The sequence below is a fragment of the Doryrhamphus excisus genome, chromosome 18, assembly GCF_030265055.1.
Source record: "Doryrhamphus excisus isolate RoL2022-K1 chromosome 18, RoL_Dexc_1.0, whole genome shotgun sequence".
In the NCBI taxonomy this organism is placed as follows: Eukaryota; Metazoa; Chordata; class Actinopteri; order Syngnathiformes; family Syngnathidae; genus Doryrhamphus; species Doryrhamphus excisus.
This window is the reverse complement of record NC_080483.1, coordinates 17860116-17884092: the sequence shown is the minus strand read 5'-3', so window position 1 is coordinate 17884092 and position 23977 is coordinate 17860116. Positions and strand designations below refer to the sequence as shown.

The window sequence follows — 23977 nt, the reverse complement described above, 5'->3', positions numbered from 1 at the left end:
TCCAGCTCCCCCGTGACCCTCGTGAGGATAAGCGGTAGAAAAAAGGCAAGTTATGTAATGTGAGTAGATAGTATGTCAATGTAAGATATGAACGGTTATTCTGATAACTATAACCTAAACAACATAAGAGTTTACTTGCAGCTTCTAATCTGCAGACTATGATTTTCTTTTTGGGGGGCATTAGTGTGCCGTCTTTCTCAGCCGTTTGATTGTATATTTTCAGTGGTACAGGAGTAATAGGAACAGATACTGGCACACACCTACCAAAAAAGTGTCTTATAATCGGGAATATGCTGTATATTTTTCTTCATTTGTAATGTATCTTAGAGTTTAGTACATAATACTTAAAAGATGAGCAAATTAGCAAGAACAATTGTATTTCATCACTTGGAATAATAAGGGCATTCTGATTCCAAGACATCTGATTTCTTCACAGTTGACATAGTTGAAACAATGTTGTGTGGACACTGAGAGGGTGATACTTTAACCTTCAATCTGCTTTGGATATTCTAATCCTGTTATTCAGCGCTATGCCCATGAAAACGTGTGTGTGTGTGTGTGTACGTACAAAGTGTCTCAAACCATCATTTACCTGTCACTTCCTTAAGAGGACATTGTTTATAAATATCCAGTGGAGCTCAGAGCTTGTGGGCTACAAAAGGACACCCCCCCATCTTCCCCATTGTTCACTGGCATCATTGTTGGTCTCACCCACAGCTGCTCAGCCATGGTAAGTTAAGGTCCGCGTGTGTGTGACGGTTCATTTAAACAAGGTAAACTGACTAGTCTTTATTGGGATGTGTCCATTGTGTGTTGGAGTCCATCTTAATAGCTTGGTATCTTTGACCAGGTTTGTTATTAGGACGTTTTATGCTCTATTTTGTTGTTTTGTGGGTAATATCGTGTCCCAGCTATATAACTACATTTGACATGTCTATGAAGGCCCCCAAAAAAGCCAAAAAGAGGACAGCAGAGGGAGCCAATTCCAATGTGTTCTCCATGTTTGAGCAGGCCCAGATTCAGGAATTCAAGGAGGTGAGTTGGAGCTGCTTAACCGGTGTAAACATTGTATACCGTAGATACTGGTACATGTACATGGTACATACACTCGTGGAGCTTGTACCAGTATCTTTTGTCTATGGAGCACCTGTCCCAGTCCTGACAGAAGCTCCCGGCTGGTATGCTGCTTTGGCTAAACATCCAGACAGCGTCGTCATGTGTTGGATGCCAGGATTAAACCCCCCCCCATCCCATCCCTTGGGTTTTACACACCAGCAGTCACAATGGATATCATCATGTTCTTGTTTTCTGGACCCTTCTCTCTGTCCTCCTCCTCTCAGGCCTTCACCATCATGGACCAGAACAGGGACGGTTTCATCGACAAGAACGACCTGAGGGACACTTTTGCAGCACTCGGTGTGTTGACAGCACGTTTAAGGGCAATGTTGTCTCACCATGTTTTAGTGCTGTGCAGTGGGTGGAATACAAATACAAATGATAGTTGAAGAAAGCGTATTTGCTAACTCACTCACTACAAGACAGTAGTGTGGGAGTGATTTCTCCCAGTCAATTTGTAAAGAAAGCCGACAATACATAAAAAAACCTAACTAATATAACAAATATATGTGAAATGTAATACATTTAAAATGTTCATATACAGTGGAACCGGCAAAGTCAAAGACTGCAAAAGTTCAGGAAAACGTTTCAGGAAAAACATGCAGTCAAACAATATTTGGACTTTAAACCTTAGTCATATACAACATCAGGCCAGACATCGATAAATTCACTTCTTTTTCTTTGGCTTTTTGGGTGTGTAAGGGATGGAAAAGAGGAAAAGTGTGATAATGACCATAGAATTTGCTGTGACATAGGAACACATATGCCTGGCTAAGCAAAACTGCTCAATAAATATCACATACATGCTAATATACTGTAAATAAACACCTTCTTGAGGCAAAGTGTGTTTTATTTTATTGTGTATTATATTGGGGTTAAATGATCTTATATTTAAGTAAACATTGCTTGTACAGATAATAGACGCTTTATGTGTGAATTCATTCAGGAGAAATTGTGTTCCCCGTCGGAGGTTCCATTTTTTTGTATTTGGAGGTTTTTGAACTGGGCATGAATGACATGTTGGTCGCCACAGGACGCCTGAATGTGAAACAGGAAGAGATTGATGAGATGCTCAAAGAAGCTCCAGGCCCAATCAACTTCACCATCTTTCTCACCATGTTTGGGGAGAAACTGAAAGGTAACGGTGAAAATGTGTTGTTGTGTATGTCAGACGCCGTCTAATGGCGGCGTGTGTCTGTAGGTGCTGATCCAGAAGAGACCATCCTCAATGCGTTTAAAGTCTTTGACCCCGAGGGGAAAGGCGTACTGAGGAAGGACTAGTAAGAAAACACACACATACACACGCAAAGACACACACACACACGATGATAAAGCGATGTCTTCGCCGTCCACAGTGTGACACAAATGCTGACAACACAAGCCGACCGATTCACCCCAGAAGAGGTAGACTGAAAATCCACACATCCACAATGAGGCAGTGATATGAAGGTGGCAAACGTGTGCTTTCAGATGGAGCAGATGTTTGCTGCCTTCCCCCCAGATGTGGCAGGGAACCTGGACTACAAGAACCTGGTTCACATCATCACCCACGGAGAGGAAAAAGACCAGGAGTGATCTTAGGTCTCTTAAAGGGACAGAGACGTGAGGAAATACATTATATGGACTGTGGTCAATTTATGCTGGTGCCATAGCTTCTTTGCCCAAAGATCACACAATAGGATCAAGACCAGACCCTCCCCAAACAGCGGACGCGTGCCAGAACCTACACCGCATTTCACATTAGTCCCATTCTTGTTTTTATTCCCCCATCCATCGCGTCTGTGCTTGTTTGTCAAATAAAAGTTTTTCATTAAATACTTTCCTGCTTCATTTCTCATGATGTTGCTACGCTCAGGAGTAATGAGCATAAGTCAGACGTTAGTAGAGCTAAAAAAATGTCATTTTTGTAATTATTACAGGGTGTCTATGATTTCCACTGTTATTCAATATCCCTCCAATAAATACGAATATTTATTTCCACATGGTACAGACTTAGTCATTTGTGATAAAGAAAAATCACTGAAGACGACTCGTATTAAATGAAGCTACTTTCGATATAAATAGCGATGGACTCATTGAGCAAACTTTGCAACTGTAATTCTTATATTACACATTGAAGAGAAGAGAAGAGAAGAGAAGAGAAGAGAAGAGAAGAGAAGAGAAGAGAAGAGAAGAGAAGAGAAGAGAAGAGAAGAGAAGAGAAGAGAAGAGAAGAGAAGAGAAGAGAAGAGAAGAGAAGAGAAGAGAAGAGAAGAGAAGAGAAGAGAGCTTGGACCCGCTAGCCTTTTAACGCCATGTTAGGTAGTGAATAGTGTATGAAATCCCACAGAGATCAAGATGAATCCCTCATGCTGTGCTCTCCTGACACATGCACAGTGGATGATGTGCGCGTATTACGTGCTGACATAAAAATGTTGGGCTCCTAACGCAGGGACGGGGGGCTTTAGGCAGACAAAAGCCTGTTGTTATTTTAGGGCTGTGATGATGTGAAGAGGATAATGTTATATGCAGGGCCCGAGTGCAAAGCCCACAACGGGATGCCACCCAGTGATCCTTGTCACCCGTACCTACCCTGCCGAAGAGCATGCTGGGACGGGGCAACTGCAAACCATTGCGGTCTTCCTCCTCCCCGCGAGCTCTCATCCATCTCACACTTTACTGTCACTCAGGTGTCCGTAATTATTCTGTGAGACGAGAAGCAGATTTGATTTTATTGCAGGTTTTAATGATCTCACAACAGACTTAATACTGGTGCGGCCGCATCCCACGTCAAGCTGAACATCAACTCTGAAGCACCGACGTCACTTCCTGTCCTCCAACCATTTACCGCAACACACACAAGCTTTATTTAGGTTTTTAATGGTTTATGTTTATGTCTAGAGGGCTCTGATAATGTACCCACTTTTGTGAGCTCAGCACCAGTGTAAGCGAATGTAAGCTAATTTTGTGTGGATTCGCCATTTCTAGCCGTATATCTTTAAAAATAATAACAAGTAATACTGTTTTTAAGTGTCAGTATTGACTTCAGACGAGTGGGTACTGCGCAGTGAAAACACACATTGCACTCTAGCGCCTCCCTAGTGGTGAGGATTGAATAAAAAAACCAACACGGTTTCACACACCAATTCAAATTCAAGCATTTCACAGCCTCATTTCAAATGCAAAACAGATTGAGGGCATCTGGACTTTATATGGTACTCAATGGTAAAATAATAAACAAATAAACAAGAAGACATAAAGTTTGTCTTTTAAAAAATGTTTTACTGTGTATTGTTTTCACCCGAAGAAAACCCCCAACTCTTATACACCACTCACCAACTATACAAAAAGTACGAAAACATTCATACAAAAGTTCAAAGGTCAAATTAGGTTCCCTTTTCCCCAGGATGTATAGCCAATAGCCAAGTGTAATACGGAAGTAGGGTTCAATGGTAGAAAGCGAAATGTGTTACTTTTGACGATTTCATGCTCCAATAGACATTTTAGTCAAGTTAGCTTCAGGCCACCATGATGGCGCGTTGCCACTTGCCTTACCTGCCACAAGATGGCGTCGGCAGACTTGTGTTCACTCGTGGACCGAAGGCCGGCGGGGAGCAGGCAGGGGGGTTGGATCTTCCCGGAGACTCCTCTCTGCCTGGGGTGTCTGGCGATGAGTGTGCTCGGGAGTGTGTTCGAAGCTCGCCGAGCGAGAGGGCAACTTGAAAACTTCAACGCATTTTGCCAGCACGTCGGCCGAGCGGACGCGACATCGGCGCGGGCAGTCCAAGCTGTGCTCGACGGAGCGGGAACATTGCGGTTCTCACAGCATTGACCGGCCAACATGGATGATTTAGGTAAATGTGGCTTTTTACATTAGCTTGGCAATGACGTGCGTATGTGTGTGGGCGCGTTAGCATTAAAAGCATGTTTCGGTGGGCACGTTTGGGTTTAAAAAACGTCCCGGTGGGTCTACTGTAAAATCGGCATATAAAGCACACTAACTGAAAGGCCCCGCGTGGTCATCTAATCAAATGTTGCCTTCAGGTACATGACGAAAAGTCCAATGGTTTTCCGTGTTTATTATGTGGTGGTCGAATCAGACTTCACCCACCACTTGACGGTCCTCTAACTTTTCATGCTCGCATGGGCCATGGATTGGATCTCGACGTTTGATTACAATGAAGGAAGTGGTGGTTGAAAAGCTAAGAAAACAATACATTGTAAACAGACATTTAAAGCCAGTGATCAGCTTTACTGCCCCACAAGTTGTGTGTGTGTTGTATGCGGGGTTGATATGGCACTCCAGATTTCTTTTTTTTACTATTTGCACCACATTCTAAGAAGAAGTTCACTTTGGGATCGCCCAGCGACTTGTGTGATCTTTTTCAAATTGAAGTATGGAAGGCAAATGCTCCCTTGAGTGAAACATTGTGCTGTAATTAAAAAGAGAAGGGAAACCTCAGATGTAGGCTAATTAAGCCATCACATCACAGCCCGTTTGTCCTTTTTTTGGCCATGCTGACTTTGTGGTGATATGTATTTTCAAGTCTGAGCTGCCACCCATAAAGTTAAGTTTAGAAGGAATGTATGCATTGCATATGCAAGAGCATTTAAGGAACTGGGTTTGGTGCAGGCTGATCTAGCATGAGAATGCATTTAGAAAGTCAAAGATGGACATGGATACTGTTGTATTAAAGAACACAATTTTCATTAAACAGGGCCGTTAGTGCTACATTGTTTGAATCATTAGAACCCTACTGACCCACAACAGAACATCTTGTTTGATCTGCTCCTCATGGGGGACGACACTTGGCAAAAAATATTGGTCATTCTATATCCAGTCAATATTTGAGGATACCTCCTCAGTTTACGGCGCTCTCCTTGAAGTGGCTGCTTAAAAAAGAGTGTTGCACAATCCTGTAATATGTCCATGTCATGGGGTTGTTAATATGGTTTTAGGTGGGGCGTCTAAATAGAGTTCTGGTGTTCCGGCGCATAGAAAACATACAGTAAGCCAATATCGTAGTAAGTCGTTTGTTATTTTACTTTGTTATTAACTCATTCAATTGCAGCCTTTTGTCAAAAGCCATCCCTCTCGGTACCAGCCTTGATTTTTCAAGGCACGCATATTTTGTTCTTGGGCTGTATAGACATGGTATATGCCAAAAGGAAGATTAGATTAGCCATATATGTTTAGCCAAAATGTCTAAACAAACATGAACCAAACCAAAAATGGTGTTTTACATGAAAATAGCATTTTTCTTAAAACAAATATAACACCATGAACTGTTTACAAATGTCACATTTGCAACTGAAGTGTGCGTGTGCATGCATTTGTGTGCGTGTGCATGCGTTAAACTTTCTTTTGTAATGTACATCTGCCACATTATGAACGTTTTTCGGGCTTAAACCTGCATCAAACATGCTCCCTTCGATTGTAGAGTTGCATCATCACCCCAGCTTGTGCCTCTCTCAAAAATGAAAAAAAGACCTATAAATACGTCTCTGAGAGGAAGCAGTCTGGTTGGGAAAAAAGGTGAAAATCCGTCTTTGTATGGAGAGTACAGTAACTGTATATGTATTTGTATATGTATTATGCTGAGCATATTGTCTGTTTGTGACTATTCAGTTCAAATCTGTCAGAGTTCAAGAGTCATCCAGCACCCAGATGAGAAATCCTTCATGTATTTTTAGCTAAGAAGAGTCCCTCTTCTCAAATGATGAGCCAGCAGCAACTTGAAACCTTCCACTGGCCCTACCGACATCTCTCTTCCCTTTCTTTCACTTTGGTCTCTCATCCCACCAGGCAATGTTGCTTTTTCCTCGTCCAAAAGCTGAATGGCACGGGACTACCCGGCTGATTGTTGTGCAGTGGGAACCGGCCATGGGAGCACAGTGCAAGCAGGGTGTCAGGCTTGGGGGGAATCAGGCAACATGAAAGCACTGAGCCTGAGCCACAATTCATGCTCTTTGTTGCTCCGCCCACTCTCTCGCTCTCTCCCTCTCACCCTCTCTCTTTCTCTGTCTCTGTTTCTCTTTCTCAGTGGCAAACCATATAGGAAGCTGCAGGTTGCCATGTATTGACAGTTTAAAAGCTGGCTGAGTTTGCAGCAGAGTGGATCAATGCCGGTGGTAGATTTTGGTCACCCGCTTATTAAGACAGCTCAAGGAGCTATGATTTGAAATGCTTTCTTATTGTGTTACATTTTTTTGTGATGCAAGCATTGATTGACCTCGCCTCCTTAAACTTTCTGGCGAAGATGAGCTCAGGGCGTGCGTGAACAAGACGTGAATGTCAAACAGCCTCCAAAGTTAGCCCTCTCTCTCTCTTTTCTCTTTCAGCGTTACAGCTCTGCTACCCCCCCCCCCACCCCGATTGTCATCGTAGTAGCAATGTTTTGAAATGACAAGGCGACTCTCCAGAGTGCTGTCGGTTCAGCCGTCGCAGCGTTGGAAATGTCACTCACAGAGTGGGCAGGGACGAAGTACTTCTTAAATGAGATCTGATGTAGCCTAGATTCACGACTATTTTCTAAATTTAGGTTGGCACATTGTTTGCACTGACAGAAAAGCTGGGTAAGTGAAATTTGGGCAGCTGTGATGGGGGGGGGGGGGATATCCACGCGGATCACACCTTCATACTTTGCTATGAGTCAGATCTTGAATTCAGTCTTGTTTATCACTTTGTGGGCTATTTTGCAGCCGTCATCATTAAGAAAAGCAGAGAAGTCAAATTATTACTTAAATGTAGCATCCGGCGTCACCAAAATGTTCAAAATCATTGTTATCCTTGCTACCCAGTTTGTATCCTTTTGCACATAAAGTTTAGTGACATTAATAGTAGTGAAGTCTGCCATCTAGGCCTGTCCTGATAATCTAAATACGCGTCTGTTTCATCTGCTGGTCTCTCTGTGCTACACAGGCTGGATGACAAGAGGGTTCACGCAACACCTGTCTGTGTAAATTGGCTCTATAGTGGAATTAATGGACACAGTGAGTGGACAGTTATGCTAACATGAATGAAGGTACAGCGATGGTTTCTGATGCAAATGCCACAGCCGACACCCCCAGTGTGGGTTTTCAATAATATTATTGATTAGCGATGATAATTTGTCGCACAATTATAGACCAGAAAAATATCACAGTGACAAGACTCCTGCCATTAAGAACCTTTATTTGTTATTAATCGTTAGATGTGGAGTGCCTTGGCCTTCCAGGGACAGATCCACACTGGATGATTGAAATGTGGAGGTTTTTTTGAAGGAATCCCTCATAACCTCCTCCGGGGTTTGTCCATCTGTTTGACTTTGAAGTAAACTTGCTGCAGGGCTTTGAACCATATGGTCCACACATCCACTCTTCGGATCTCAGTGTGCTGGTGTGGACAGGCTGTTTGACAAGCAAGCTTTACAGAGGCAGCCAATCGTCATGTCATCTCCTGTGGGTCTTGATGCGCCACGGCATCCTCCAAGTACCTGCTGGCGTCCTGTGCAAACAAATCTGCCAGTGAAAAAAATAATATTCAGGCCATGATATACAAAAAAACCTTAATGATATGTTTATGTTTTGACTTGGATTAGCAGCTGCATAGTCACTGTGTAAGCCCTTGTTTATTGTGACCGCTCCTCTACTTGCTAAGGGCGTGTTTCATGACAGGAAGTGCCCTTACCGACCTCTTTGCAAAGCTGGCAGTCAAGAGCATTGTGTACCGCTAACCAGCACTGCAGGTCACACACACAATGTTAGTCACACACTGCCTATTTATGTTGACTTCCTCAGTGAGACGTCTGAGCCGAAAGGGACGCGTCCTAATACGCTAACATCTCTCTAGTTGTTTGCGGCTGAACTCGATAAAAAAGTATGGGTGTGGTAATGAAAGGACTCAAGTCTAGCACTGTATCAGTGAGTTTTTGTATAGTAGACCAACAACACAATGATTTCAAAATGACTGATTTCTTGTACTAACAGGAATAAAGCGCAACTAAAGTAGTGATCCAGTGTTGTCTTTATGTTTGTTTCTTTCTGTTTGTGTCACCACACGCCCTGATTTTCTAAAAAGGAGGCTGTATTGTCGGTGTGGCTGCAGGATGAGATAACACTGCTCTTACATCAGGAATAGTGTTTAAATGCTCAGGAGGTTGGCACAGCAATAACGGCCTTTTAAGAAATGGAAGGATGATGAGGGTTTTGCTGTCACGTTTGTTTGTTGTTAGTTAGCTAGAATAACATCTTCTGGAAAATTCATTTACATTTTGGTGCATGTCTGAGTCAAATGTGGTTAGACATTTTAGTCATTTCGTCTCTTCCTCTCATTTATTCTCAATGGCGGAGCTCTGCGCTGAATGCCATTCCAGTTTGCTTTTATTTCATCGTATTGTCAGCATCTGCTTGTTAAAGAGGATCATCCAGGACGTTTGATGTACACCCTGCGTGGCTTGATCACAGCAGCACTGATGCAGGGTCAAGATTACTACTCCACATGTTATAAGGTTTAGCGCACGTACGGTAGACAGATACTGGCTTTCATAAGCTGATTGTGCTCCAGTGGAGTGATTTGCTTCTGCTTTGCAGGAACTGTCCTCTCTTTCCACTTCCCTGTGTCCTTGTCCTCCTGGACGGGACAGAGAGCAGCTTGTTTCTGAGCCTGTGACCTACTTTGCTACAGGAAATACACCACCAGACCAAAGGCATTGGATGTAGAAAAAACTAAAGTTTAAGAAAATAATTTCTTTCAACTCTACTATTTGATGTATTCTCACTAGCTAGTTAGAAAATAATTATTATGCATTCTTAAGGTCTGGTCTATTTCACTAACGTATGCAAATGCATAAATTAAAAGCTCTGTAGGAAAATTATTTCAAAAGACTTCGATGAGAATTTTAATTCCCACCCACTTGCAGTATAAAATTATATTTTTAGCATCAAGATTAGCACAATGGGAATATAACCTAAATATTAATTAAATAAAATGATAAATATTTAGTTTTTTAAAAATGATAGCATGAGTTCTCGTCACTGTTGTGAGCATTCAACAGTAGATTCCATTTTTATTGGCCAATTCCGCAGGAATTATTAGGCCCTATATAAGCAAGCAAACCTTCTGTGGTACGGACCACGCTTACCAGACATAATCTAGGATGTCTTGGTCAAGGTCATGGTCAAGTGGGGAGGTTATTTATAGAAACTCTCGTTTGGACTTTGTGTGCATGCAATAAGGGACCTGTGTTGTCTAAGTGTGAGCAACTCAGGCACATGATGTCCGCTGTCCAACGAGTGGCCCTGAAGGGAAGCAAGTGCATGGGCGGTCTTGTTGTGATCCAACCGGGGGGCGGGGGCGGTCTCATTCACAACACAACACAACATGAAAGACTGTCATAATGCATCATCGTGTTACTTGCTTCGGCCCAACAGCCTCTTGAAGTTATCTTGTTCAGTTGTTTCACCACTCGTGTCTCTCGTGTATGAACAAGCTGTGGCATGTTAGGAATTTATATCATCCGCATCAAAAACACCCAGGAAAAAGTGAAGGAATCCATGGTAGGAGGTGTTGGAAGGAAGGCGAGAGCGGCTACATAGACATAGACAACATGATATTCATGCCATTTCATTTGAAATGTCATGACATTTAGAAACTTCACAGATGAAGCCATTGTTTTTCCCGTCAGCCCCGAGCAAGAAAGGCAACTGCTCTTCTGTTTTAATCTGAAACTCAACATCACCCCCTGCAGACACCTTGCTTCTTATGTTGCATTGTGAATGCCCCTTTCCTGGTTACAAGAGCTCTGCATCTCCATTGTCTGGAGATGTTGTCGTGATCCGAGCAGTCTACTGCATTGATTGGCTACATGCTCCCATTAGCCCAGATGTGTGCGTCGTGTCAAGAAGACAGGATGTCCTGCCTCTGTTGATGTCCAGTACTTGTAAGAGTAGTGCTCTGGAGCTGATTTTGTCCAATTACGCTTCATATGTTGTTGTGTGTCTGTGTTGGAGTTGCTCTTATTCAAGTGTGTACTCCTTATATGGTTTTGCTTTCCATACACTAGTTTCCTGCACATCTTCCCTTCCCCCCCTTTTTTAAAATCCTGTTCCTTTTATCCGCTCTCCTGCCACGCAGCTCATCCCTTCCTTTTTTTGTCTTCCTCTCACTTCCGCTCTCTCTTTCCTGTAAGGAACCCCCACGTGTAGCGACGTCCGTGTAATTAAAATGCACAGCATTCATCTGGGAGGAAGGGTGTCTCCTTAATCTGCGTCAACCCACATTTCACCCTAGAAAAATGTGCATGCTCGCGTACAAATACACACTTCCCAGTTTCCATGCACTCTTTGTTTCATTGTGTCAGGCCAGTTGACTGCAGGCTTTCCGCGACATGTAATTGATCCTGGGGCAGCGCCACAACAAAATAACAGTTGAATAAACAGTTGAACCTGAATTTAAAAAAAAATCACTTTTCACCGTCGTACTGCCTCTTTAAGGTGTTATTTTGTACAGACGGGGTGCAATAGTTAAAATGCTGCCGGTTTTAGTTGTGTACGTGTGAATCTGGCACTCTTATTAAGAATGGTTGTGAATTTCTTGCTATACACCGAAGGAATATAGCATATATACGTACATATATATACACCCCTCTGATTGGATAAAATACTATTAACATTTTAAGTGATCTAGTCAAGTTCTTGCATGCGGATTATAGGGGAGGCTCTTGTGATTTTCTCATTTGACTGGAGATCCAATTTTGGACAGGAGAATGCTTCAGTTCATGCTATGTACCCTTGGCAGGGGAAGCTGACACACCTCCATGTTTGTGTAGCGAGCGTCAGGCCAGCGCACGCCGAGCACAGAGGGTTCAGTCAACAGACAAGCTTCAAAATGTCCTCCGTTTACAATTATTACTGCCAAGATGGTCTCTTAGCTTCACAATAAGAGTGTCGGTATGTCACCTGAGATGTATTGAACTTACTTCATTGTTATTTTCACAAGAGATGATTCAAGTTTTGAATAGCTTGAGGGTTTATGTTTGAGCACTAACTTATTTTGGAGCAGCAAATTGTTTTTAATGAGGGGGAAAGGCAGTTCATCTGCAGAGCTAATTTGATTAACGTCCCTTGTATAAACCATCTGGACTAACATCTGTTGACGGAGGTCTTCAGCAGCCGCAGTCCAGCTTTGCAACAGGAACGACCCAGTGATTTTTGTACTTTTGCAAGTTACCATGATGATTATGTTGTGTTTTTTCAGTTGTCTCTTCAGTGACTACAGCTCACTACTGATCTTGCTGTAAATGATGGTAGTATTATTTCTGCTCACTTACCTTTCAATGTGTATTTTTATGCTATATGCTGGCTGTAACTGTCTCAACATTGTGCATATTCCATAATGAAACGCTGGGTAATGTGACTGGGCTTGTGTGTCCTGGGTGGAATCTGTGCCGTGCAACCTGGCCTACTGGCATGTTAGCCATGCTATCCGTGCTGATGCTAACCTGGTCCAAGCGGATCAGCTATGGCTCTGGATCTGCCTGGGATGTGTCTCCTCACTGTCTCGTGCGGTCTCTACTTTTACTGATGATACAATGTTATTCTAAGCATTAGTTTCCAGGCTGTCAGATCTTCCTAATGTTACAGTCTGCGTCTTTCTGTTGTATTTAAAGACCAAAATGAATGTGACATACCGTAACTTGTGAGGACACCACAGCAGAGCAGACCGCAATTGTTTAAAGTTTTATTGGAAAGATGGTTACACTCAAGTCTTGAGTAGCCATGGTAGAAATAGGGACTGGTTAAACCGTTCCCATTCCTCAAGGTCGGGGGTGTCGCTGTTCTTTACTATCTAAAGTTGTATTCTCTTCCTCGTCGTAGCCTGCCAAAGTCGGAAGGCTCCTGTCAGTCATCATTTGCATGAGTGGCTTGTCTCACTTGAGGCAAGTAGCTAAGTTGGTACCGGCACGTCACGACTGTGGGGAGGCGAACCCAAGATGCTCCTGCCATTAAATGTAACCCCACCTTCCCCGTTCTCTGTTGCGCCCCCCTCACCCGATGGCACAGTGAAGAGAGGCGGTTCCTGGGTGGCACAGTTTGTTTGGGTCGCCCTCTTCCCCCTCCAGTTCTACTTTGTCTGTGCTCTCACCACTTCTCCCTCTTAACCTTTTGTCTTTTTCTCAGGTACATCTTGTCTCATCTTCATGTTCATTTGCTCCAGGGCGTTATGGACGATAAATTGGTATAGTAGTTGCTCTTGCTGGTTGGCCAACTTCAAATCAAGGGCTTTGGCTTTCTTGTGCCATGACCTTATTTGTGTTTTGTGATCGTTAAAAATGAATAAAGTGTCTTCACTGTGCACACAGCAGCATGTAGAGCAGGGGTGGGCAAACTATGGCCCGGGGGCCACATGCGGCCCACAAGCGTTTGAATCCGGCCCGCCAGTTGCTTTCTAAGTATTTCAACTTTTAACATGCAAACTGGCAACGTGACTTGCAAGTTGGATGTCTTATTTAGTAAAACAAATAAAAACAACAAAACTGTCAAATTAAATGACATAGTTTGATGTGGTCTGATGTTTAAAGTGCACCCGAAAAAAGGGACATGAGAACATACTGCTGATAGTATAACACTTTTACAGATATGTGTGTGTATGTGTGTGTGTGTGTGTGTGTGTGTGTGTATATATATATATATATATATATATATATATATATATATATATATATATACACAGGGTTAGGGTTAGGGCTATATATATATATATATATATATATATATATATATATGTGTGTGTGTGTGTTCTGTTGACAATTTTGTGAACACAATGCAGCCCACGAGTCCAAATATTTCCCCCCCTCCCCCGATGTGCAGTAATGGTGGCTCTTCAGCCAGATGAGGGTCAATGAGTAACTGAAGGAGTGGCCATGACAGTCTCAATGATTCAGCTTTTACAACACCATCTTCCCTAATGTGCACACTGCTTGTGGTCAAGTGATCAAGACGTGTTATACTGTATTTGGTTTTGGGTGAAACACAAGATGAGTAGACGGAAAATTGGAAACGGGCATCCAGTCCTGAATATTTGTTTGTGTCTGGATGGTCAATAGGAAACATTAAATGGAATCAATCTTTTGTAATTGATGCAGAGCTTAAAGTCTTGTTCCAAACATAATTGTTCTTTCTTCTGTTTTCATAGATGCTTTGTTGGCGGACCTGGAGTCCACAACGTCCCACATTTCAAAGCGTCCGCTTTTCCTGTCTGATGAGACGGCCTACTCTCTCCCTGTTGGCAATCAGACCCAGCAAGACATCTGCTTTTCACCACAAGGCCCACCCATTCCCTCTGAGAAAACCCTCAACGGAGTACAGGAAACAGAAGTAAACACTCTTGTACCCATCGTAATAATGACCAACATGAATGGACATTTCACTCTCCACTGTTGAAACGCTTACATACATAGTAATCATTCAAATGGGACTTTCTCTCCTCAGATGTTCAGCTCAGATAAGAGAATTTTCGAGTCAAGTGATACCAGCAGCCCAACGCAACCTCCTGGAGAAGAAGACCACGTATACAGGTAGAATGTTACTTTGAACGTAGTATTTCTGTGTTGTTTTCTAACTAATATTTAACTACATCTCTTCCTGCGCAGTTTCCCCAATAAGCAGAAGAGCAGTGAGTCTTCACCTGCCATGAACATGTCGTTGGGCAGCAATCTGTCAGAACTGGATCGTCTCCTGTTGGAACTCAACGCCGTCCAGCAAAGCAGCCCTGCCTTCCCCACAGGTTTGCCCATTACCTGTTTCAATATAGTGTCACGATATATGTATGATGCCCAATTGGTTTGCTTTTGCCTCAATAGAGGAGGTGGCCCCGCCTCTCCCTGCCAGCAGCGTGGTCCATAGTATTCAGGAGAACGGAGTGTCTGTAGCACCCAAGCCCTCAGCACCTGTCCTAGAGAAGCCTAAACGTAGAGCACTGGAGGATGTGCGACCAAGTGTGGAGAGCCTTCTGGATGAGTTGGAGAGCTCCGTGCCCTCGCCCATGTACGCGTGACAACTGCTGTGGTGACACTAGACATTGTTGTGACAAGTTAACAGCTGAACTTGTTGGTTCCGCCCATAGTCCCACTCCCTTGGTGGTCTCAGATGGACAAATTGACGGACAAGAGGAAATGCCAGCACAGCAACAAGCAAGAATGTCTGCTTCCTCTGCCACGCGAGAGCTAGATGAGCTAATGGCCTCCTTGTCTGACTTCAAAGTTCAAAGCAATGTGAGTACTTTTTCTTTTCATTTGCCGCTCACTGTGTGGTACCAAAAAAACTAAAGTAAACTAAGAATGTAGACACCTCTACGGTTGATCTGTTCCAATCTGTTCATACTTCAAAAGAACATAAAGAAATGCGAAATAATGTGTTCCAGAGTGAAACTGTCAACATCATAAAACATTTATTCACCATCCAGCCAATGCAATTATCATGCAATAAGACAGAGCGTAAGTTGATGAATGAGAATAAGACAAAACATTCCATTCATTGGTTATTATTGCCAACTTGTCAACATATTGGCCAACATACTGAGAGAGTGATTACTGTTCATTTGCTTGATCTCACTGCGTTTTACCTGCTCTCTTTCTCTTTTCTCTATCACTTTGTTTGTCTTTGTGTTTATTTGTACTACCTTGTATGTACCTGGTAGTCTGGCTCTCAGCTGTCAGTGAACCAAGACGTAGTCGACGCCACTTTGGTCATCTCTGACACTCCATCCACAATTACCCACATTGACTCATCTGTTGATGTTGATCTAACATCTAGCTACACCACACCCTCCTGTACCCCTCTTTCACTGGAGCTTCACATTGATGAAGACGGTTGTTCAACCCCTACCATTTCAGCTGCTTCCACTGTTGTGATGACATCATCCAGAAAGGAAAATAGTGGCAATGTCACCTCTGAAATCTCTCACGTGGAGAGTTTCAGTGTTTCCAGTAGCCTGAAGCAACCAGTTCAAAGTCTGTCTGCCATTGAAGTCTCTACTAGTAAAACGTCAAGTGACGGTACTGCTCCGAATCCTAGTTTAGCTGATGCTTCCAAGAAGACAAGTCCAGGTATTGCGTCCAAACAGTCCAGTCCCACCCTTAAAACTAAAAGTCCCAGCCCAGTCTCTCAACTAAGTTCCAGTCCAGCACCTCCAGGTGATAGCCAAGATATACTTGAAAAGAATAAAAGTCCGATAACACCAACAACTCAAGAAACATTGCCAATGTCCACGAGCCCAGTAACCGTTCCAAGACTGTCAGGTCAGGTTTCAAGTAGTGCAAGTCGTGTGACTATTTCTAGTCCTGAAACGGTTCTCAAGAGTCCAGTGTCAATTCCAAGACTCTCAAGTCCAGTTCCAAAGGTTGCTAGTCCTGTGACTGTCCACAGTGAGTGGAGTACAGACACTGGGCCTAAAAACGCACCTCCAAAACTTTCAAGTCCAGCAACAATCCGAAAGAGTGAGAGTCCAGCTCCCAAAAGTCCTGCTGTAGTCACCAAAAAGATTTACACTGTTGCAGACTCGAGTAGTTCTAGAAATTCACCAGCTTCACTGCCATCAAATACCCCATCGTCACCTCCGACCAAAAAGCAGCCAAGTGAAATAATGGACTTAACGTGGCCGTGCCGAGAGCCTTTCCTGGACACCGCCTTAGACAAACTCTTAGCGCCTGGCTCCACTCAACCAGACGAGAGCCAAGCACCCACTTCTGTCACGCCTGGGGATGAGGACAGACCATGGGATGAAGAAGATGGCATCTACCCAGATGTGAGCAGAGAGGGGACCCTGACGCCCATGACTGAAGCCAGTTGGATTGATGAGTGTTTCACCCCCTCCACCTGCCCTGGGACACCAGATGCAACGCTGGATCTGCCGACGCAGCAGCCATCTGCTGTTGAGCGTTTATCTGCTTCCGGCCAAGTAGGAGACACGTCATACTGGGCTCCCAAAATAAGCTGGCCTGATGTTGTATCAAGCTTTTTGTTGGACCCGTTGTGGTCTTTTGATTTTGTTGGGCATGTGGCATAAGTAAGTAAAGGTAGATAGTGTCCCAAACTCCTGCAATAAGCTTATTTTGGGAGAGAAGTTCACCGTGTACCCTGGGTATGATATGTATACATATATTCATCAGTGTGGTATGACGCATGGCGTGTTGCTGCACAAGAACTGCAAAAGGCTTTTAAGGGAGAGCTCTCCTCGTAGATGCTTCTTGTGGCTGATGTTGAAAGAATTGCTAACAGGATGCCGATGCACGCCCCGACTTGCCTGAGACAACATTGCTTTGTTCATCACAGGGCTCACCTGGGATGTTGACGCAATCAGAGATTGAAACTTTCCGCCATACTCTATTTTGATCCATTTTTGTAATCTCCGGATATACACAAACACACTTTATTTTCAGACCGGCTTTGGCGCGAGCAAGTTGCTTTGCAAGCATTCTGTGATGGATCTGTGTTGTCTTGACTCTCCGGCATGCTGTGCCTCACTTACCGACAGCAATTGCCTTGAGTGGAAATAACAGAAGAGAATGTTTCTCCTTCTGCAAGAAATCTAATTGGATGTACTGTAAGAGTGTGTGGAACAATGCAGCTCATTGTGGAGTGTTATTGATTATTGCTTATTGATTGCTTATACTGTGCTAGAAACCAAACATGGAATTTGTGATGAGCACAAACTTGACTATCGTCTACTCTCCAGCTCAAGTCGGTTATACGTCGCACAAAAGAGACCTCCAACGTGCATCCGATGTACAGAGACGGAGTAGTGCGACGTAAAGTGGGACCTATTATCGTGAATAAAAGCAATTCACAAGATCAGCTCATTGAGGAGCTGCAGGGAAAACTGGGAATTGGCCGTGTGGAACGCCGACGTAAACAACGCTCAGATGATTGGTTGACGGAGGGAGTCATCGTGATGTCAAATCCACAGCGAATACGGGAAGAGAGGGCCCTCCCTCCTGTGGATAAGGTAGAAGTTAGAGGCACACTGGTTGGTTGAACCAAGTACCCGCAGAATGTTGTTGTACTAACATGTACTTTCTAATACTTGGTCATCAAGTGGTCACCACGTTCACAGTTTGTCAATCTGTGTTATGCTTTGTTCTCATCTCCTGTACAGATCATCATCCCTCCTGAATCTCCCGTCCCCCAGAGAAAAGTTCTCTCTCCTCCGAAGTCCCCTCCAGCCCCCAAAAAGATCCCCCCAGTAAAACAGACACCTCCGCCACTACCTCTCCCTCCTCCGCCTCCAACCCCTCCACCTCCCAAGGAGCCTACTCCTCCCCCAAGGCAACCCACACCACCTCCTGTCCAGCCCCCTCCATCACCAAGCCCTCCACCCAAACCTGCCACACCACCCCCGCCTCCCAAGGTTTTTGTATCAGTGGGCTGTCAGACTGAGTATGACCCCCTCTTCCCACCTATGCAGGCATGGATTACCTCTCTTCATGGTCTTTGCCACCATTTTACCCTCAAATCATCCTATTTGGCCACTATTTACGTATGGACTTCAGGGCGGTTTCTGGCTTTGGGTCCTCATGTGACCCGAATACGTCTAACCCAGTCCACCAGTCAGTCCACTTTATGGGTGGCGCTGACACCCAGGCTAGAGATAGTGAGCCCCTTTTCTAATTCTGACATTTGATGGCGCCAAGAGTTGTGTGTTCTGTGTTGGAGTGCAGAGTTTAAGAGCTTAGAGGCAAGTTGAGCGTCACCCCTCCTGGCCTGTGCAGGAATGGTCGGCTCGTGGCGCAACTGAAACCTCATCTGCCATAGGACAGCACATTTACCACTACACTTATAGCCTGGCCCGCTGGACACTCATTAAGTGGTCCCACTAGCCCAAAGACCAATACCGTATCCCAGTATACCGTCATCGCCGCTTTTAGCAACCCTGTATCTGCAATGATGGTTTTATCAAGAACAAACCCGTACCGCTTTCTTTTCATGACCAGACCTTAGCAAGGAGGACGTTTAGAAAGAACACATGCTGACAGTTGAAGCCTGTTAGCACTTGGTTTGGTTGAAGCAGATTCTGGTGCTAGTGGTCTCTGCTAGTGGGGTTCATTTGTTCAAGTTTGAATGCATCATCCAAACCTTGTAAGTGAACTCTGGTGCAGTTTGGTTCACTTGAGCTCAAATGTGAATGCTACATGGTGTTAAAATGACTGCAGAAAGCACAGTTTTAAAAACCACAATATGTCATACATCACAAACACTGTCCAATCAGGTCCATACATGCATATGTATTATTTATTTTGTAGCCTTTGGTCTGAACAAAACTGCCACGGTGAACGTTAAGTGAACCGCACCAGAGTACCAAACGACAATGTGTCAATGCAGCCAGGAAAACAGCAAAGTGTATTTGTTTATTTGTTTAAGTGTATTTGTTGTCCTTTAGTCTGTCAATAGGAATCTGTCCCATGGTGATAATAAAACCAAAGTCTCTACAATCTTTTTCAGATCCAATCACAGGGAAAGACGTCTCCCACTGGACCGCCCAAACCAGCCAACAAGCTGGACAACATGCTGGGGAGCCTCCAATCGGACCTTAACAGACTCGGAGTCCAGACTGTGGCTAAAGGCGTTTGCGGTGCATGCAATAAACCCATCGTTGGACAGGTGATTTTACACGCCTACAGTTGCACATGGCTAATTCAAACTAGTTTCATATCGATGAATAGTTTTGCCCAACTTAAGCCTAACCACTACCCATTAGGTCTTCATTAGTACCTCAGTAAAGACAGTGTTTTTGTGTACCTTATTGTAGTGAGACCGTTTTTCTGGTTGGTAGACCACCAGCCCAAACATAGCACATAGTATAGAAACCTGGCACTGTGTCCAGTGGGCCAGAGACCGAGACCACCCACAAATGGCCAAAAAAATGTCAGTAATTGAGATGCCCATAAAAACGTCTATTTTTGGCACGCAGCTCACTCCTCCTCCTCCAAACCCTTCTACTATCGTGAGACATTGACGTTCTCCGATCATGGATCAAAATTGAAAAGCGAATGCTGTAACTATTACATTAGATTCACGTCCAGGCGCGTCCTCGTCAGCTCTTCTTGCGACAACGTAAGTGAACAATCTAAATGCAAAGAAGCACCAATCCGGGTTTGGGTCCTAAAAAGGCCTCAAATACTTCATATAATTGATGTCAAATGTAAGATTGATAGAACAGATGGAAATGGAGTCACAGTCTAGCCCTTAGTTTGGTCGTCAGGCTTCCAGTTGTTGTGAGGTTGCCACCATCGCCCTCTAAAGCGTCTGGTGGAGCAGGCTGCTGGCTCATCCTGGCTAGCTAACAGAGAAGGCGTTTCTCCAAGCCACGTCTACATAATTCACACCGCTTGAATGGTGGAATTCCACTAATGACTTACAATCGTATACAGTGGAACCTTGGTTAGCGTACGCCCCGGTTTGCATGCTTTTCAGTTAACATCTACATTTTACACCAAATTTCACCAGGGTTTGCGTACATTTTGATAACAAAATAATGACATTTATTTACATCTTGAGAACATAACACAAAATAATCATCTGTTTACAGATGTGTGGGCGTTTGTAAACTGTAGACGTGGGGGTGTGTGTGAGTGTGCGCAAACAATTTATGGACCAACAACAACAACACCACCAACGTCACCCCGTCCTTCACCCCAGAAATACGCTGTTATGGGAAACTCCTAGATAATTATACATGCATATTATTTTGCGGTCACTATCCAACAAATGCTCGTCTCCAGCCACAGTCGTGACCTTCTCTCTGTCATATCAGGCATTTTCATGTGCAGCTTATTTCAGCTGGCTCCCCTGTCTTCTCAGGTGGTGACTGCCATGGGAAGAACGTGGCACCCTGAGCACTTTGTGTGCACCCACTGCCAGGAGGAGATAGGCTCTAGGAACTTCTTTGAGCGCGAGGGACAGCCTTTCTGCGAGAAAGACTATCATAATCTCTTCTCACCACGATGCCACTACTGCAATGGACCCATACTGGATGTTAGTAATGCATACACACAACACGCTCACGGGAGAATGCACTAACGTGGACGTGGATATTATTAGCTATTTATTCATAGGCTTATGGAACATGACCATGACTGAATGAGTCACTAAGCCAAGTCCTGTATATAGACGGTATAGACACGCTCGTGTTCATTTCCATGATTAACACCCATGGTTACAATGTCCCTTGAGGGGAGGTGGACTTTAAACAAGGGAATGTCCAACATGAGTCACTGCCAAGATTTTCCAATCCGCCGCCGCTGAGCTTGTTTGACACATCCACAGTTGACTTCTCATAAAAGCTGCCTGCAGGTTGCGTATATACTACAACATTAGCAATACTTCTATGCACATTATTATTACATCCGCTAAAAAAGCCATCATAGTAGTATTACAGTAGTATTTACTGTCGTTCTACACCACTGCAAACATTGTTACATTTAACATATGTACAGTAAACCTGCAAATCACCTTTATAAAAGCAAAATTGGGTTCTGCAGGTGTGCCTAATGATCTGGCCATTGTGAAAGTGTACTTGATATAGAGGCCAGTCAGTTTATATTGCATCAATGTCGCAGAATTTGACTTCCTGCATTCATTTGCTCTGATTTTCACATGTGGCTTTGCTCCCTCTAGTGGTGGGATGGAATTTGACCTGTGTTCGCTGTTGATAGGACTGGGTTATTTTCAACTAAAACATAGTGGTGAGGGATTTCCTAATGCTCGGAAATGTTCGTCATGGATCATGTGTGCCATTGCTTTGTCTCACAGAAAGTGGTGACTGCTTTGGACAAGACTTGGCATCCGGAGCACTTCTTTTGTGCCCAGTGTGGAGCCTTCTTTGGACCAGAAGGTACTTTGTGTGAATACCTTGCATGGCTGGATGACGTGCAGGGGTGTCGGCCTGAATCATTGCTTCCATGCAGGGTTCCATGAGAAGGACGGGAAGGCATACTGCAGGAAGGACTACTTCGACATGTTTGCTCCCAAGTGTGGAGGCTGTGCCCGTGCCATTTTGGATAACTACATCTCAGCGCTGAACTCGCTCTGGCACCCTGAATGCTTCGTCTGCAGGGTGAGAGGCCCGACTCGCCCCATCGATAATCACCTCACCCTTAAACGAAGCACTTCATCGTTGTCGTTGTGATTTCCAGGAGTGCTTCACACCCTTCATCAACGGCAGCTTCTTCGACCACGAGGGCCAGCCCTATTGCGAGGCACACTACCACGAGCGGCGCGGCTCGCTGTGCTCGGGCTGCCAGAAGGCCATCACTGGCCGCTGCATCACAGCCATGGGCAAGAAGTTTCACCCGGAACACTTTGTGTGCGCTTTCTGTCTCAAGCAGCTCAACAAGGGCACCTTTAAGGAGCAGAATGACAAGCCCTACTGCCACGGTTGCTTTATCAAACTCTTCAGTTAGTGGTCTGAATTGTAGCACATGCATGAGTCTGAGACATGATTACAGATTTTTCAGACTTTTCTCACTGAAGGGATTTCCCTGCCTGTCTAACCTCTCAGGCTTTTGCTATATAGGCTTTTTTTTAAACAGAGCCCAAAGAGATTTTTATTCAGGGTGTTTAAAACAACAGTACAAATCTCCCTGCGTGCGTGTGTGTCGGACCATGTGAGAGCTCTGACTTACTGTACAAACGTCTGCATGGGACACGGAGATCGGTTCTGACATTTGCGTGGCCAATCAGCGTGATTATCCAACCTATTTCTCTTTGCACTCTCCAACCACACAGCTCTCGGTGAGACTGTCATATGGTGGATTTTACAATTTAGTGTGGCTTTGATTTCTATTCTGCAAAAATACCAAAATGAAAATGTTTTACCTTTTACTGCATACATTAGCCGGCCACCCTTACACATCAGCGGTGTAAGCATTACCTTTGGAACCACACCGGGAAATACGCATATTGTCTTCTGTGCCATGCATTTTCAAAATGTTAAAAATAACATATGCTACGGTTGTAAAACTGGGTGCAACACAAATGTGTTTATATTCATGCACAATTTCTACAGTCACAATTTCTGATGCATATTTTTACTGTTGTGACTTTATCACTGTACTGAATCCAAAAAAGGGGCAAAGCTGTCATTTACACAAAGATTTATCAACATCAGCCGCCAGTTGATGTCACAATCCACAGCTACAGTGAATTTATATCCATGTATTGTGACAGAACTGTGTTTTGTCACTGTTTTGATGAAAAAAACATATATATTTTTAACTCCCATTGATATGGAGAGAGCTGGCTCTACTGGCATGCAGGCTTGATGATAGTCCAGTACTAGCTTGCGGTTCAAAGTAAACCCAGTACTCGATACTTTTATCACAGAACTCACAAACTATGATCTTGTTTTGAGTGCCACGTGGTAGCGAGTTATTTTTCCACGTTTGTGTTGTAAGTTGGAGGAGGTCATGTGCCAAATGTGTCAATGCAATAAGGTCTAATACACTGTGGAGTTCAGTCTTTGCTGTGATTGGAGTCTTTTGGGAGTCAAATTCAGGGAGACTTTGGTGGACATGTTGAGCGTTAAGTTGACCGTGATTGTACATCCTGCTGATTTTTAGACAACACGCTTCAATATATTGCATCCTTAGTTTGATCGTACTTCTACAAACATTAACAGGAATTGATGTTATTTGTCCTCCATGTGCTTCTTACAGTCACCTCTTTGTTCAGCCTGTCAATACAGATGAGCCTTCTATTTTAAGTGAAATATATACAAGAGTATACATTTTTGCGATCCTTTTTTTTCCCTCTAAAGAGCGAGGCTCTTGGCTTGGGTGCGATGTAAGCTTATGTGGGGGCTCCTGATCCAATCGATGCAAATAAAATAAGCTCTTCATTTCTGGCA

The 23977-nt window shown here is 43.9% G+C and overlaps 2 protein-coding genes and 1 long non-coding RNA gene across 8 annotated transcripts in view; 2 read left to right on the top strand and 1 right to left on the bottom strand.

Annotated features, from left to right (window-relative positions):
• LOC131105958 (uncharacterized) overlaps positions 1–5191 on the bottom strand; it is a 15295-nt gene extending 10104 nt beyond the window's left edge. For 2 of the 3 annotated variants that reach the window (XR_009120031.1, XR_009120032.1), the window contains exons 1-2: positions 4651–5191; positions 3688–3800 (exon numbers count right to left, since the gene is read on the bottom strand). This is a non-coding gene — a long non-coding RNA (uncharacterized LOC131105958). Of the gene's footprint in view, positions 1–1276; positions 2394–3687; positions 3801–4650 lie in introns of those variants that run through there. The other variant, XR_009120030.1, reaches the window with a different exon arrangement.
• myl2a (myosin, light chain 2a, regulatory, cardiac, slow) lies at positions 661–2982 on the top strand. 3 transcript variants are annotated; one of them, XM_058054530.1, is made up of 7 exons: positions 670–730; positions 943–1035; positions 1341–1416; positions 2150–2254; positions 2318–2396; positions 2472–2520; positions 2587–2970. In XM_058054530.1, exons 1-7 carry the CDS (start codon positions 728–730, stop codon positions 2689–2691), a joined length of 510 nt encoding a protein of 169 aa, XP_057910513.1. In that variant the 5' UTR covers positions 670–727; the 3' UTR covers positions 2692–2970. The 3 variants fall into 3 exon arrangements, with proteins under 3 accessions (XP_057910514.1, XP_057910513.1, XP_057910512.1); XM_058054531.1 differs by lacking the exon at positions 943–1035 and having other exon boundaries at positions 661–730; positions 2587–2982; XM_058054529.1 differs by lacking the exon at positions 670–730 and having other exon boundaries at positions 937–1035; positions 2587–2974.
• LOC131105956 (paxillin-like) lies at positions 4641–23977 on the top strand. Of its 2 annotated transcripts, XM_058054528.1 has the most exons (11): positions 4671–4949; positions 14270–14451; positions 14566–14651; positions 14727–14860; positions 14937–15120; positions 15200–15347; positions 19573–19731; positions 20932–21105; positions 21883–21964; positions 22038–22186; positions 22266–23977. In XM_058054528.1, the coding sequence occupies exons 1-11, from the start codon at positions 4937–4939 to the stop codon at positions 22530–22532; spliced, it is 1578 nt and encodes a 525-aa protein (XP_057910511.1). In that variant the 5' UTR covers positions 4671–4936; the 3' UTR covers positions 22533–23977. The 2 variants fall into 2 exon arrangements, with proteins under 2 accessions (XP_057910510.1, XP_057910511.1); XM_058054527.1 differs by lacking the exons at positions 19573–19731; positions 20932–21105; positions 21883–21964; positions 22038–22186; positions 22266–23977 and adding exons at positions 15773–17032; positions 17810–18079; positions 18230–19564 and having other exon boundaries at positions 4641–4949.